The sequence below is a fragment of the Geospiza fortis genome, unplaced genomic scaffold, assembly GCF_000277835.1.
Source record: "Geospiza fortis unplaced genomic scaffold, GeoFor_1.0 scaffold456, whole genome shotgun sequence".
Classification (NCBI taxonomy): domain Eukaryota; kingdom Metazoa; phylum Chordata; class Aves; order Passeriformes; family Thraupidae; genus Geospiza; species Geospiza fortis.
Genome location: NW_005054462.1, coordinates 290,825 through 306,225, shown reverse-complemented (window position 1 = coordinate 306,225; position 15,401 = coordinate 290,825). Strand labels below are relative to the sequence as shown.

At 36.6% G+C, this 15,401-nt stretch overlaps 1 protein-coding gene across 1 annotated transcript in view; it reads left to right on the top strand.

Moving 5' to 3' along the window:
* Nucleotides 1–12,782, top strand: part of SMARCA2 (SWI/SNF related, matrix associated, actin dependent regulator of chromatin, subfamily a, member 2) — a 117,450-nt gene extending 104,668 nt beyond the window's left edge. Inside the window, exons 30-34 of the mRNA XM_014309881.2 lie at nt 4,612–4,717; nt 5,939–6,040; nt 9,862–9,994; nt 11,110–11,252; nt 11,886–12,782. Of these exons, the coding sequence (XP_014165356.1) occupies nt 4,612–4,717; nt 5,939–6,040; nt 9,862–9,994; nt 11,110–11,252; nt 11,886–11,921 (520 nt within the window). The 3' untranslated portion in view covers nt 11,922–12,782. The remainder of the gene's footprint in view (nt 1–4,611; nt 4,718–5,938; nt 6,041–9,861; nt 9,995–11,109; nt 11,253–11,885) is intronic.
* Nucleotides 12,783–15,401: the final 2,619 nt, after the last annotated feature.

Sequence of the window (15,401 nt, the reverse complement as noted above, 5' to 3'; positions counted from 1 at the left end):
TTTTGATTACACAGCTCAGGGAGAGGGTATTTTCTCTCCCTGAGAGAGAAATGGATTTTACATGAAATGGATTTTATTCATAGTCTTTGCAGCTGTTTTCTTAAGTTGCCAGTTTATAAGTGTTTTAAAATGGACAGTAACACAGCCATTACTGAACTAACTAGGAAATAATTATGCCAACTGGTACTCTTGGATATTCAAACACACAAATAATTTTTACTTACATCCAAGCTCAAGTTATGGAATACATAGCCATATGTCAAACCCCAGGGATTATGTATTTAACTATTTTTACCTGCTTCATTTGAATGGTGGGGACAGGTTTACCATGTATTGCTGTAGTCAGTTCCAAAAAGGGACCTTAAACACTAATGAAAATTAATCATGTCCCTACATAGCTGGGTTACTGTTGGAAGTCACTATGTCAACTCTTGTAATTCTCCTCCCCCACACTTTTGTTTTAAATAGCGTCTTTGTGAGTTGCATTTGATTTTAGAGTTGTAGTTTTCAAGCCCTGGTCCTGTTTGTGAGCTCTCCGACTTGGGCAAGCATGCAGGACTCTTCATTCTTGAAATTGAAGAAATTGAATTGAAATTGAATTTCATTGTCTATTAAAAGTTTGAAATTTACCAGAAATACGAGAACATATTGCAGTTTCAGCTTTATAGTTATCTCTCCTTTTAATGCCAAAGGAGAAAGAGTGTTGATAGTAGTATGCTTCTAACAGGCCTGTAGCAGCTTGTTTCTGGCCAAATACTGCCAGGGAAAATAAATATAAAAAGGAGCCTCATACAAATGGGTTCCTGCATTTCATTTCACCAAAGACAATACTGACTAAAAGGGTGGAATTATATGCTTGTATGCATCTTGTAAGATATTTGACAGAAATGAGAGACAAGTGAAAACATTGCACACAAGTATTTTTCTAAGCAAAAAACATTTTCTAAATAAGCAGTATTTCTTAATGCTGTTTTAACTTGTACAGTATGCAAGTATTTTTAATGTGAGCACACATGGGACTAGCATGTTGAGCTGATGCAGTAGCAATGAACTGTCGCAGTTCTTTCACAGTCAGATCTTTTAATTTATTCTGGTCCTTCTTTTCAGCACGTAGCCTGCTAGTTGCTAGGCAACCATAAGTGGTTTTTGTTGTTTTTTTTTTTTTACTGCGCATGATTTTTATGTGGTAGGTGTTGTGGTTATTATTTTCTAATTACATAAGTGAGCAAAAGGATTAAAATCAGAGTTGCATTCATAATTACTGATTTTCACCTACTGTATCCACAACACAGCAATTTGAGATTGTTAGAAAAGATCCCATTTGTTTATAGTATGGATGCACGTATACAGTGGAAGTGCAAGATAGTACTTCTTTGTGAGAGTAGATTCTATAAAAATGATAGAACAAAGTAAGCTATTACTGATCTGAGTAGACAAAATCAGGCTGTAGTCTTCTGTCATGCCCTTAATGCTTTTTCTTTCATGGCCATAAGTGATTTCAGTGATTAATTATATCAAGCAAAAGCTTGAGGGTTTTCTATGGCATTCTTAGTTTAATAGAATGTGTGAACAAATCATAGTTGGCTGGGTTTGCACTTGGAAAATAGAATATTGCTGTTTAATAATCTATGAGTTGTATTTTTAATATACCATATGAGGGTGGGTGTGTAAGACAATGTGGATGTAAAAAGAGAAAAGAATACATCCATGAGATTAAAAGCTGTAATCATCAGAAACTACTTCAGTAGGACAAATGGCTAAACATGTTTTAAAATTTGATCAGAATTAGTTTATTAGTGGCTGTTTCATTTTTACCGAAGTAATTCTGTTCAGTATTAGACTCTGAAGCACAGTTGAAGAAACCCGGCATCAGTGGTTCGGTAATTTTACTCAAATAGGAATTTCTGTTAAAGCTGCTGAAATAAAACAAGCAGTGATAGTCCTTCTGTGTAGCTAATCCACACTCGTAGTGTACCCCAGTGCAGGCATGTAAATTACAGTGTGCTGTGTAATGGTGTAACAGGATACTGCTTTGTTTTGTTTTGTTTTCCTCACAGTCAGTGCCTTGCATGTATAAAGTGGGCACTGACCACTTAGGAATAGCTGAATTCTCCCTGGGCTTCTGTATAATGCTCCTAAGGAGTCTGAATGTTTTGCAGATATAGTACTTATTTCGGAGTATTTTATGTTCATTTTATAAATGGGGAATAGAAACTTAAATTTTAAAATTCTGTTTGGGCACCAGAGATCCAGTTGCTGTTTTTCATAGTGTTGTATGTGTTCAGAAGAAATTCCACTGATCTCAGTTGCAGCTGTGACTGCTCAACGCTTCCCTCTGTGAACAAAAAAAAAAACCAAACCAAAAAAACAAATAAAAATGCAGTCCTCAAATTTCAAATTAATAGAAATGCACATTAGTTCAGTCATTTGTGTAGAATGTATATGTAATGCATTGCTTTTCCTTGTATTGCTTCCAGTTTCACTGTGAGAGGGCAGTCTGTGATGAAGACAGGTTCTGTCATGTAGCGTGACACAGACACAGGTCAGGAACAAGGCTGGTGCCTTTAAATCCATTCTATAAACATTTGGACAGGGAAAATAAAAAGTAATGAACGTGTGAGTCCATACCAAAGGAGATGGCAGGTGCAGTGGCCAAAATTTCACAGTTATTTGCTGGCAGGAGAGAAATAAGTAAGACTTGGCTGTGCCATTGTATGCTTTTGTCTATTTCAGTAACAGGGTTCTTCCTAAATAAATTAGGTCTGTTGAGTGAAGTTGCTAGTAGCTGCTACTGAGCTGTCTGTGGTGTCTGTGGGTATCTGTCCCAATGACTGTAAGTTGTAGGAGGAATATGTAGACTTCACTGTCCTCTCCTGGAACAGGGATACACCGTATGCCCACTACCTTGTCTCACCTGCAGCAACCACACCCAGAAGCACACTCAGTGTGTGCCAGAACCTTGCTGAGACCCAGGAGGCAGCTTGGCAGCTCCTCTCCATGCTCCTGCTGCTGCTGCTGCTGCCGCTGCTGCTGCTGCTGGGAGTCTGACACAACTGTACAGGATGAGACAGAGACTTTTGGTTTCTAGGTCTGTGTTGAACAAAAAAATAGTCTAGCTGCCTGTTCGTGTCAAAATTTCTGTAGAATAGTGCTGATTAGTAGTCCGCAATTAGAGTATTTACATTATTGTCCTCTGTGATGGAAGGAGCAGCATTGTCTCAGGACCAAACTGAGAACAATAAAAAATCATGTGTTAGGTGAGCACCAGATAAGAAATGAGGAAAATCTGTTTATTCCTTCTTATTAGTTAATCTGTCAGGTCTATAAGAAAAATAGTACCTTCTCAAATTCTGATGTTACCTCAGGCATTAAGAAATGCATTCGGTATAGTAAGCATTCATTACTTCCATAAAGGGGAGAGCTGTTGCCAGCTTTATGCTTTTTATCGTCCTTATTCTCCATTGCAGAATTGCTTCAGTTAACCTTCAGTTCAGTTTTAGTTTAATGTCTGATAAGACCCTGCGCCACTCTGAAGCGTGTTGCAAGAGAAAGCCCAGGGGAGAACCAGTACTTGGTAGCCTTCTTGCCCAACTCCTGTGGAGTTTGATGTTCCTGAGATACTATCTGAAAATTCAGCTGAGAAAACAGGGCCTCTCTGGAGTAGCTGGGAGAGAAGGAAGCATGTGTATGTGAACTGGGAAATGCTTGTGAATGCTGTGTGTAGTTCTTCACAGGACTGCTTTTTTCTGCTACTCTGTGAAAATTACATGCACATGGGGGAAAAAACCCAACCAAAAACAGCACAAAACCCGTAAGTGTCATCAGCACATTTTCTTTCAAGGTGACTTGTAGCCATGTATTATTTGGAAAATAACAAATAAGAAGATTTAAAAAAAAAGATCCTCAATACAAAAGTGTTATAACAGCTGTTAAAAGAGGATGAACAGACACATCTAAGTTATAGGCAATGTTCCGATAGTATAAAAGTTTTGTTGAAAATCTGTCGCTTTATTTCAAATGGGTGAAGAAGTACAAATGGCAGTAGCCATTTTCAATATAATTGGAATGATCTTCCCAGAAACCCAACAGTCATTAATAGAAGTTACTAGTTTTTTTAGTTGTAACATCGAGTTAGTGTAATAGCAATCAGCATATAGTATAATGAAAATCAGTATGGTTTGCTATAATGAGGAATTACAAGACTAACTATATAGTGATCAAAAAGAGGACAAACTTAAAGAGTGACAGAAGGGAGAATTGCTAAAAATTACTGAACAAGGAAACAATAAGAGTGTACTCAGCAAAAGACTGTGGAATTCAGATGGAAATCCTAATTCTTCTTTCATAAAGCCTCTTCTACATATTCTTCTCTAGTGATGATAGACGTCAATGACATATTAATGATATGTTAGGACAACAGTTTCAAATTGCAAATTGTAAGTTAATGATCTGTACAAAATTTAAAAATCAGGGTTCAGTTTCTAATTTTTTGAAAGAAAAACCATGATTTTATTCCATTATTTTAATTTTTTTCTCACTATTAGATAGTGTATGTGTTTTGTGAGAAAGTTGTAGTAATTCCTTTCCATATGGCTTTGTTTTTCTCAACAGTTCAGGACGGCAGCTAAGTGAAGTCTTCATTCAGCTCCCGTCTAGGAAAGAACTACCAGAGTATTATGAATTGATTAGGAAGCCAGTGGACTTCAAAAAGATAAAGGTAAGGAATGGAGGAATTTTGGAAGTGCAGGTTCCTCCATTTCTTTTTGTTTTACAGAAGTGTGACCATAACATTGTTTTTAAAATAACAATATTAATATTTCGTGCCACCTGTATTGGTGGGTTAGACTTTAAACATTGTCACACAGTTTGTTAGTAATTTTGTTTGATGTATATTGCAGTGTATCACTGTAATTTCAAGGCCAAATCAAACTATAGTAATGTGACAGGGATGACATCTCAGTCCCTTTTTGCAAAGACCTAATTGTGAATCTGTCAACAGATTTGGTAAAAAACACACTGCTGACAAAGATTTCATAGTTCTAGGGGAGTATACCTATACTTACGTTTAAAATCATAAAACCATAAAAATCCTGAATTAGAATGGGTGGACACATATCATCATGTCCAACTCCTGGCCCTGCACAAGACACCCCAGGAATCACACCATGTGCCTGAGAGCATTTTCCAAAAAGTTCTTGAACTCTGTCAGGCTTGGTGCTGTGGCCGCTTCCCTGGGGAGCCTCTACCAGTGCCCAGCCACCCTCTGGATGAAGAACCTTTTCCTGATATCCAGCCTAAACCTTCCCTGGCACAACTTCAGCCCATTCCTGTGGGTCTTATTCATTGGTCAACACAGAGAAGAGTTCAATGCCTGCCCCTGCACTTCCCCTCATAAGGAAGTTGTAGACCACGATGAAGTCTCCCATAAGTCTCCTCCTCTCCAGGCTGGACAGACCATATAGTCTCTACTGGCTCCTCATAGGGCTTCCCCTTCTAGACCCTAGCCTCATACCTTGGAAGAGTCAGGTCAGATCCAAACAGAGTTTGGTAGATGGGGTCTAGGCGGCATGTTACAGCTTGGGTGATGTCATAATTCTGTATCTTTCACTTATGTTACAGTTACTGGGTTTCCTTCCTAGAAAGACAAAACTGGAATTCTTTCACCAAAAGAGCTCCATTTCTCTTGCTTTTAACCCTTACAGTTCACAAAGAAATTGCTTAAGTTTTGCTCTTTTACGTTGATGCATTTCTTGAATAACATGCTAACAACATGGTTGAAGACATTCTGTTTTAAACAGATATTTATCTTGATGCTTAGGTAAATTTTTTTAAGAGAAAGTTTTTAATGTGTTGAATCAAATATTAATTCATTTTCCTCTCTGCTGTTCTTCTTTCTTCACTGCCTATCAATACATGTCTTCCTCAACAAATGCAACAGGAAAGAATTCGCAACCATAAATATCGGAGTCTTGGGGATTTGGAAAAAGATGTCATGTTGCTGTGTCACAATGCACAGACATTCAACTTGGAGGGATCTCAGGTCTGAATGAGTTAATTTCTGTTAAACATACGGGTTTTCCCTATCTAACATTTTTAGTGCTTGTTGATTACTATTTTTGTATATAAACTCTCTGTTTCAGTTCTTACTTTGAGTAGAGAAAAATGTCCACATTTTTAGAATCCAGAATTCACTGGACACTGCTGCTGTGTGTATTTTCAGAAAATTTGGTTTTAGCGCTAATTCTGAGATCAGTTTTTTCTGATCTGTGTGTACTTCAAAGCTGCAGTAAGACTGTTTGAATCTGTGGTGAAAAGCAGTGTGTGGAGTGATACATCAGTTTAGGTTTTCCACAGTGGATCACAGAAGTAGCAGATGTAACAGTACAGCTCTTGGACAGCATGTTGAGGAAATACATCATAGAAGGCTCTTCAGTTCTGCTAATGGAAGATAAAAATTCAGGATTGTCCGTCAGTAAAGATCTATGTAGCCTCTGAAGCATCTGTTTTTTGAATTTCTTTTATTATTGAAAGATGAGTCTCAGGTTTAGAAGGCAAACTCTTCTCAAACAGATGTTTAGCACACATGAATGGGCTCAAAATTCAGAGCAGTGTGCTGATGCAAAAGGAAGGATTATGAAATTTGGATGGCAGATGTGAAATATAAGATAGATAAGAAAGTTGTGTCACAATACAGTGAAACAGAGTCTTGGATGATTTTTTTTAAAGATGAGATACAAAAGTGTGATGCAAACACAATATTCAATTGGCCAGAGACCCTGAAGACAGCTTCCCTAACATGAAAGAGATAAAAAAAGATCTGAAGGCTAAATAAAAGTAAGCTGAATGATGATGCTGCCAATAATGAATGTTTTCTTAAAACATCTAAACATTAATGATAACATTTAGCTAAATTGGGGAGTTTATGGTAGATTTTGAGAATTAAAAATGAGTATGGAATGTATTATGAAGAGTTGTTGGAGACAGTTCATCATTTAGTGATTTATTTTGATATCAACAGACAGAAAATATTTTTTAAAGTAAATTAATCATGGTAGAATTCTTGGGACAAACTTTTGCTACATGTTCAGATGTAGATTTTCAGTTTACTGCTTATTCATATAGCAGTAAAATGGCTAAAAGTATCTAATTATAACAAGAGAGGGGAAAAAAGTGAAGGAAAGTTAATAAGAAAAAGTATAAATGAGACTTCAGAAAATGGTAAAGGTTGATAGAGGAGATATCAGTAGTGAAATGGGGAAAATAATGAAATTATTCACATCAGAATGACTCAGCCTCCTTATGGAAGGAAAACTGGTGTCTTGTTAGGCAGAGATGGTAGAATTGAGGGGAGTAATACTGAGTGGATAGAAGTGTTAGTAGATATTGCTACTCTGTTTGGAAATAATATGTATCAGTGTTGTAGTAGTATTTTCTGTTCCAATGAACCAACATTAATATTATTTTTCATATCATGAAGGCCAAATAATGTGTATCTAAAGGTTTTTTTCTTTTTTTTTTTTTTCCCTATAAAGTTCTCAGAGCATTCTTTTTGATTTCTCCCGAGTCGCAGGACACTTCTGCAGTAGTCCTTCAGTTTTCCAAGCTTCCATGATACTTTGTGTTCTTTGTCATAGTTCTGGTCTACCTTTGCTCTGACATTACAATTCACTTCAGTAAATTAGATTATTTGTGTGTGCACTCAAAACAAAAGGGCTAATTCAGATAGTTGTTTAAGCACTCAGTGAACTTCAAGTGTTCTCTTAGTGTGGTGCCTGCTGCTTTTCCTTGGCGTAAAGCAGTCTCATCTGAGGTGGAACCATATTCAGGGTTTTCATGGATAGAATTACTTTATGTGTTAAGGCTTTTGTCCTCAGTGAAACCTCAGTGTTTTTAAAAGCTTTTCAGGTTATAGTAGTCAAATGACACACAGATGCGTACAGGGTTAAAGATGTTTGTGTGTCTCTTCAAACAGAAGATTTCTCATGAATGTTGTAATTTGTTTGTGAAGTTCTTTTGTTGTTGCTTCTCCCTTTTTGAAGGAAGTTCTGCTGTCACTCTTGCTTGATTTTTTGAAACCTGTTGGAATTGGGTTTCTGTCAAAATAATAAAATTTCTATTTGCACAGCTATTCGTGAAGAAGCCACAGTGGGGTTTTTGTGTATCAAAATAGATCGGAATTTTGCAAGTAATTCCACATAAAGAAGGTTAAAATAATTTTTGAAACCTTTGTATTTCATTAGGAAACGGTTTGAAAGTCTGGGTCACATTGATGCCCTAAATATGTAGTGGCCAACATTAAAAAAATAAAATGTTGCACAGGTCTTTAATTCTATTCGTCTTAGAAAAGTGTTTTTGTGAGAAAGAGCAGAAGGTTAGTTGAAAGAGCCATTCCTAAGAACAATTAATATGCTAGGTTTATGTATATGAAAAATAAATAATTCTCAAGAGGAACTTGGTAGGTTCTATCAGTAGCTGATTTGAAAAGAAGTAGATATAAGAGAAAGTCAATTATTATTTGACTTTAAGGAAGGAAGTTCTGGAGTATCATAGCTCACTAATGTTGTAAGATAGGACAGCAGCCTTCTCAAAACATTCAGGATTATTTTTTATAGATAATAGATACATAAAAATTTTACCATGATTAAGAGCAGTCAAACATCTCAAAACAAAAAGCACAGAGGAACTCAGAGAATGGGGAGCAATCCACAGTGAAAGGCAGTTTTTCAAAAAAAGCACTTAGTGGTCAAGTGAAAAAAGTAGGAATTGGATATTTCATGTTAAGTATTCTGAACAAACTTTTTTCTAATTCAGCTTGTTGAAACCACAAAGTATTAGAGCACTTGTATCACATTTAGGATACAGACTGCATAATGGCAGCCAAAAATCCTTCCATTATTTCTGTCACAAATACCTAGCGTCGCTTTATACAAGGAAGTGTGACATTCAGCCATAGGAGTAGAATGACAGACAGCCAAGGTAGATGATGATGATGATGATGATAAAATCAAATGCAGTTTGTGACTCTATACTCTTCTAGGAATGATTCTTAATTTTTTAAGCTGAATTGTGCAGTGCTTGTCTTTTGACATTTTACCAAAAAAACTACACAAGGCCATTTGTTCAGGTGATGACAAAGAATCTGATACTCAGCAACACAGCAAGATTTTTACTTTGTTAAATCTAAGAAACGTGTTACAAGCCAAAAGTAGTCACTCTTGAGAGTCCCCTTCTACTGGAGGTTAAAGAGAAAATCTAATGTACCCAAGATACTCTGGATACTAGAGAATGTTTGAGAGCACATGTTCAGTTTAGAGGAAGCCTCAATTTTTTTTTTTTTCAGTTTTTTTAGATCTGAGAGGAAAGAAGGGATGAGCTGCTTGGGATAAATTATTTTCCTTGTAGCCTCTTTGAATTTCAGAAAAAAACTAAAGATAATTAAATGAGGGTTAGCCATTTGTCATTATTAACTGTATTGTCAGATGATAACTTGTGTTTTAATTATGCTGCTTACTGCTGAAGTCTGTTCCTTTGGCAGGTTTTCAAGGGTGTTATGATCTGATGAAAATGCACAATAGTTCCTATGGTAGTAGAAATAATAAGAAAAACATTAACTAGATGTTTTAGATGTAATAACTTGTAAGAGTTGTTTCTTTGCAGCTCACTACTGACAGATTTGTTCATTTAGAGCATGAAGGTTGAATGCTGGCATTTCTTATACAATTCATGCAACAAACATTACTGCTTGGTATTTGAAAAGGCCATGTACTCTGTAGACTTGCACTGGAAATTTAGGTCTATGCTGTGAATTTCTGATTCTGCTTGACTTCATAGTTCTGACAGAGGTTTGTACCTGTACTGTAGATCTATGAGGATTCCATTGTTCTTCAGTCTGTGTTCAAAAGTGCACGACAGAAGATAGCCAAAGAAGAAGAAAGCGAGGATGAAAGCAATGATGATGAAGAAGAAGATGAGGAAGAAGAATCGGAATCAGAATGTGAGTCTCCAGCTAGATACTGACAAGGAAATATATCAGGGGATGGAAGAGCAGGTTTTGCTGCTTTTGCATGGAGACTGATTATAAGGTTCTATTTTCTATTGGCGGAAGTAATTTCTTACTAAGGTTGCTTAGGTGTAACATTGTTTTGGTCTTTCAACTGGGTGTTCTGGCTTACTTCTATTTAAATTACTCCTAAGCAAGAAACAATTTGTAGAGGTGCTTTGTGGACAACCATAATTGTTTATAAGCCCTTCAGGGCCTGTTCATGCTGTTTGTAAATGGAAGTGCCTGGAAAGGCTGGAGACAGTCTTTATCGGCAAGTGGTCAACCTTCAGGCATGATGTGCCATACAAAGTTCATCATATGGTTAAGAACCAGATGATGTTGAAAGCACTCTTCATTGTGACAACGACTAAGTGAAATTCTGATTGTTTCAGAACGCTCATTACATCACTGTAGGTTTGGCAACATGATGAAGTGGAGAAGGATGGATTCCTTCATTGCACTTGGTGCCATCCAGTACATCTATCCAAATTCCAGCTACCCCTTTTCTCTGGTTACAGAAGCTGTAGTGCTTGGCCCTGAGTTACTCTTTCAAGCGTGTCATACATGTGTGCTAAGCATGCAGCTTCAGTAGCTCACTTGGAAATGAGTGGATATTCTGGAATCAGAATAACGTGTGCTTTAGAAACGTGTTAACTCAAAATTCACCAGTAATGTCCACACAGAATTTCTGTACTTTAAAATACCAAAAAAAGTCTGTTTATACAAAAGGTAAATATTTCTATGGTAAGGAAGAAAATACTTTTAAATGTTTTTCTTTTCAAAGGACCGTATACTACCTGTGTATACCATACATTCTGAGAATCAAAAGAAAATGTCTATGGTCAGCTAAAAGTTAGTCTTTATAGTTTAGTGTATTAGTGTTACAACTATTAAAAACAAGAGAAATAAAAGCAAATACCTCTTGCTTTTTGTTCCACAGTCCATGTAAAGTCAGAGGGGAATGCCTTTTCAGGCTGCTACCAGACATGAATTTCTGTGAACAAGAGACAGCATTTAAAGTTGATAAGTGAATGTTACAATAATGTACGCTGTTGAACTTTTTGCAGCTAAATCAGTGAAGGTCAAAATCAAGTTGAATAAGAAGGATGAAAAAAGTCGGGAGAAAGGAAAAGGCAAGAAGAGGCAAAGCAGAGCAAAAGCCAAGCCTGTTGTGAGTGATGATGATAGTGATGAGGATCAAGATGAAAATGTAAGTTTTGTTCAGTGAGACTGTGGAAGTGGTTGCAGTGATTGCGTCTCTGCCCTGTCCTGCTTGCTGTCAGAATTCTCAACTATTCATGCTTAAGCACATATTTAACTTGTAGTGATCATCCTGAGAGAACTGGGTGGGGGTGTCAACTGTACCTGAGTGTGTTTATGAGATCTGATCCCAGTGCTGGAAGATAAGAAGTCTAAGAAGTTTGGATCTTATTTCTTCGACATTCTACATTCATTGAACCTTTAAGTCTCATGGTCTGTTTGCTTTTGTCCACAGATGAAAAACTTACAGCTTGATTATTTTTTACCTTTGTTTTAGTGGGTGCTTCTATTATTGCAACAAATGAAAATAGATGTCTTCCCAGTTGTTTTTAAATGTCTGGATAGAAAGAAAGAGCTGGTGTTTCCTGACTCTCTGTCTTTCCTCTCTAAAGAAGTCTACAGCAATTAGATGAAATTTCATTAGAGAGAAATACTAGATAACACAGTACCTTTCTTCAGACTATCTTGATTTGTCACTTTGTCATATTTCTTCTTCATACTTCCTTTTATTTTTCCTTCTTTAACAAATTCCACAGAATAGCTGGAAAGAATTTCTGACTTGTCTTGTGTCTCTTACCTCTAGGACCAGTCGGAAGCAAGCGGAAGTGATGATGAGTGATCCATAGGGTTTATTTTCTTGGCAGAACTGACCCCTTCCCCTTCTCTTTTCTTTTCTCCTATTTTACACTCAGTGAATTCTTTTTGTCAAATAGACATTGGGTTGTTTCTGTATTCTCATTCTCTATAAATTAGCTTTAGGATAGTGCCAGACAAACATATGATATCATGGTGTAAAAAAGGCAAAAAAATGTAACATATTGTGACCAAATGGGCCTCAAAAAACAACAAAGAAACCTTTTGAGGGAAAATGTAGGTTGATAGTATATTTCTATGGGCTGGTTTTGACTTGGTAATGGTTTGATTGTGCCTGGTTTTATCATTTGATAAGGTTTTTTTCAGTGACATCAGAAAGGCAACAAAAAAAAGTCTTTTGTAGCATTGATAACCAGAAGAAGTCATTAAAAGCCACTGGTTATTTTATTTTTCATCAGGCCGTTTTCAAATTTTTTATTTGTCCGGTATTGGTTTTTTACACTGTGGTACATATATGCGACTTTGTTTAATAGCTTATAAATGTTCAGTAGTTAGCTTTCATACACCTTACCCCATATACATTTTTCCACTTTATGCTTGATGATCATCAGAAAAAGCCTTTTTGAATTGTATCAAATTTATGTCTACTGTAAACTTTGCTTAACTTTTTTTTTCTCTATTAAAGAAGTTGGTTTAAAAATGCTATTGAATATTGCAATCTATATAGTGTAACGTATGGCTTCTTTCATCAGATTGATCTTCTATGTTACCAGTGTGGATTATCACCTTTTCCCTAAAGTGTACTTAATCTTTGCTTTCTTTGCACAATGTCTTTGGTTGCAAGTCATAAGCCTGAGGCAAATAAAATTCCAGTAATTTTGAAGAATGTCGTGTTGGTGTTTTCCTAATAAAGCGATGCAGCCTTGTGTTACAAGTTCCACAAAAATATTTTTATAATAGCAATGAGAGAGCAGGAGTATCTCCTGTAGAGAAGTCCACTTTGGTCCTTCCTCAATGTAAAATTCAAATATCATAAAAGTATCTTCTGAGATGGAGAGAAGATATGCGATACCTGTTAAAGAATAATAAAATTGAAGTAGAAGACTGGTACCTTGAAATAAAAGCATAATTCATTACTTATTAACAATTGAAGTGATAAAGCAATAAAATAATTTTTTTTATTTTTCTTTCAGGAAATATAAATCCATATGCCTTAGTGGGCATGAATACAATTAGTTATGCAGGCAGTCAGACAACCCAGAAGTCAGTTTATTTAAAGTCTTATCTTGAGGTATCACAGTGGTGATGCAACATGATGCAGTAATCTAAATGTTTGAACTATATATTTGCAGTAAACATTGCTACTCTGCAAAATCAAAACTTAGATTTGAGCATATCTAGTGTAAAAAATGTACAAGCTTAGAAGCCTCTTTGTAAACAGAACATTTCTTTGTTATATGAACTTCTGAGAGTGTTCATGCTGTTCATCTCTTCATGCTGCCTTGCAGTATGTTAACTGTTTCAGATTTCTGTAGCTCATTTGAGGAGTGATCAGTAAGTTGGACTGGTGGCCATTTGATTATATTAGCCCTGCACTGAGAGAAGTCAGCTTTGCTTAGCTTCAACACTTTCAAACATCTTGTTCCTAATGTAAATTGAAGACCCAGTATTTAACAGAGAGAGGTATCACTGATCTCAGAGGCTCACATTGATGCTACCAATGTCTGAAGCAGCATTGCAAAGAACAAAGTCCTGGTGGACACCAAGTGAGCCAACAATGTATGAGCCAACAATGAACGTGAGCCAACAGTGCGTTATTTTTGCAAAGAAGGTATCCTAGACTGTATTAGGGAGAGTGTTGCCAGCAGGTCCAGAGAGGAGATCCTTGCCTTCACCTCAGCACTGTTGAGATGTACCTGGAGTGCTTTGTCCGGTAGTGGACTGCATCTGCAGAGAAGACATGGACATACTGGAGACTCAAGTTCAGGAAAGGGCCGCTGACATAGTTAAAGGACTGGAGCACATGACATACACAGGGAGTCTGAGAAAGCTGGCACTGTTCAGCACGAAGAAGAGTGGGCTCAAAGGCATCTTGTTGATGTGAATTAGTATTGGGAAAGGGAAGGTGCACAGAAGGCAAAGCCAGGATCTTTTCAGGGCAGGACCAAGAGGCAGTGGGCACACACTGAAATCACGGGCAGTGCCTATGAATATTGTGAAACTTCTCCTTTGAAGGTGACTGAGCCCTGGAACAAATTCCCCATAGAGCTTTAGTTTTCCTTGGAGATACTTAAAAGCCACCTCCAAGTGGCCCTACTTGAGCAGAGGGATTGGACCAGATGACCTCCAGAGGTGCCTGCCTATAGTCCTGTGATTCTATGATGCAGGATAATTTAGTTTTCAGTGACAGTTTCATAAGACCATACATTTCATAGAGATACGTTATTTTTTCCCTGCGAAATGAACCAAATCTAGTAACCTGTTACACATGACAAAAAGCATGTGGCAGTAGGCTCCAGTCACTGCTGGCCTAGACTGGATTTAAAAACTGACAACTTGGATATAAAAGGCACAGTATCACATTACCCATCCCCAGAGTCACTGATGATTTTGCAGTGACCCAGTTTCATTTATTTTTCAAGAACTCATTATTTGCAGATTAGTGTTTAGCTGGGTAATAAAAATTAACTAAGAAGATGCAACATTTCTGTTGAAATTCAGAGTAGCTTCAGGTTTGGTCAATAACTGTAAGTCATATGATGATACCAGTTTGCATGAAGAAGTACAGTTGAATTCTTACTGCAGTTTCTTTTATCAGCTTTAAGTAATTTCAAAATATTTTGAATTTCCTCTCTGAGTTTCAGAAAACCCCCAGAAGATCTGCAAATATTTTTTTAACATTAAAATAAGGTAGATTTAGGATGTAAGACGTGCTTATGCCTCCACTGCAGTTGGTCCTGTGATTTTGCTTAGGATTTTAATTCATTTCTACCAGAGTAGAATTTTAATTACTATCTGGCTGTTTCTCTGTATGAATTTACTGTATTTTTCAAGATGTGTTGTTTTCCTGGCAATCTTAGTACATTACTATACAAAAAAAAGAAAGAAAGGTGCTGGGAAAATTGTTGTCACATGTAACTTTCCTAATTGTTTACCAAAAAAAGGACAAAATTTTTGCTTAATTTAAAAATCTGTGTTTAAGGTGGAAATATTTTCTCCTTTACAGAATTCCCTCTCTAGTACAAAGTGACAGGCAAAACACTTGAAATACCTTTTGGACTGTACCCAAAATAACCTATGCTACAGTCCATACTGAGGAAATCTAGCTCATTTCTTGCTGTAGTTTCAAAGATAGTGTAATAAAATTGGAAATGGTGTACCTTGGGCTCTGATGAAGACAAGAAAAGTGGAGTAAATAAAAGATACTTTCTTGATGTGTCGGTTTCTCCTGGGAAATAGGCAGCAGTTTAAGTGGGCCAGATGAAAAACATTTACCATCTTTTAT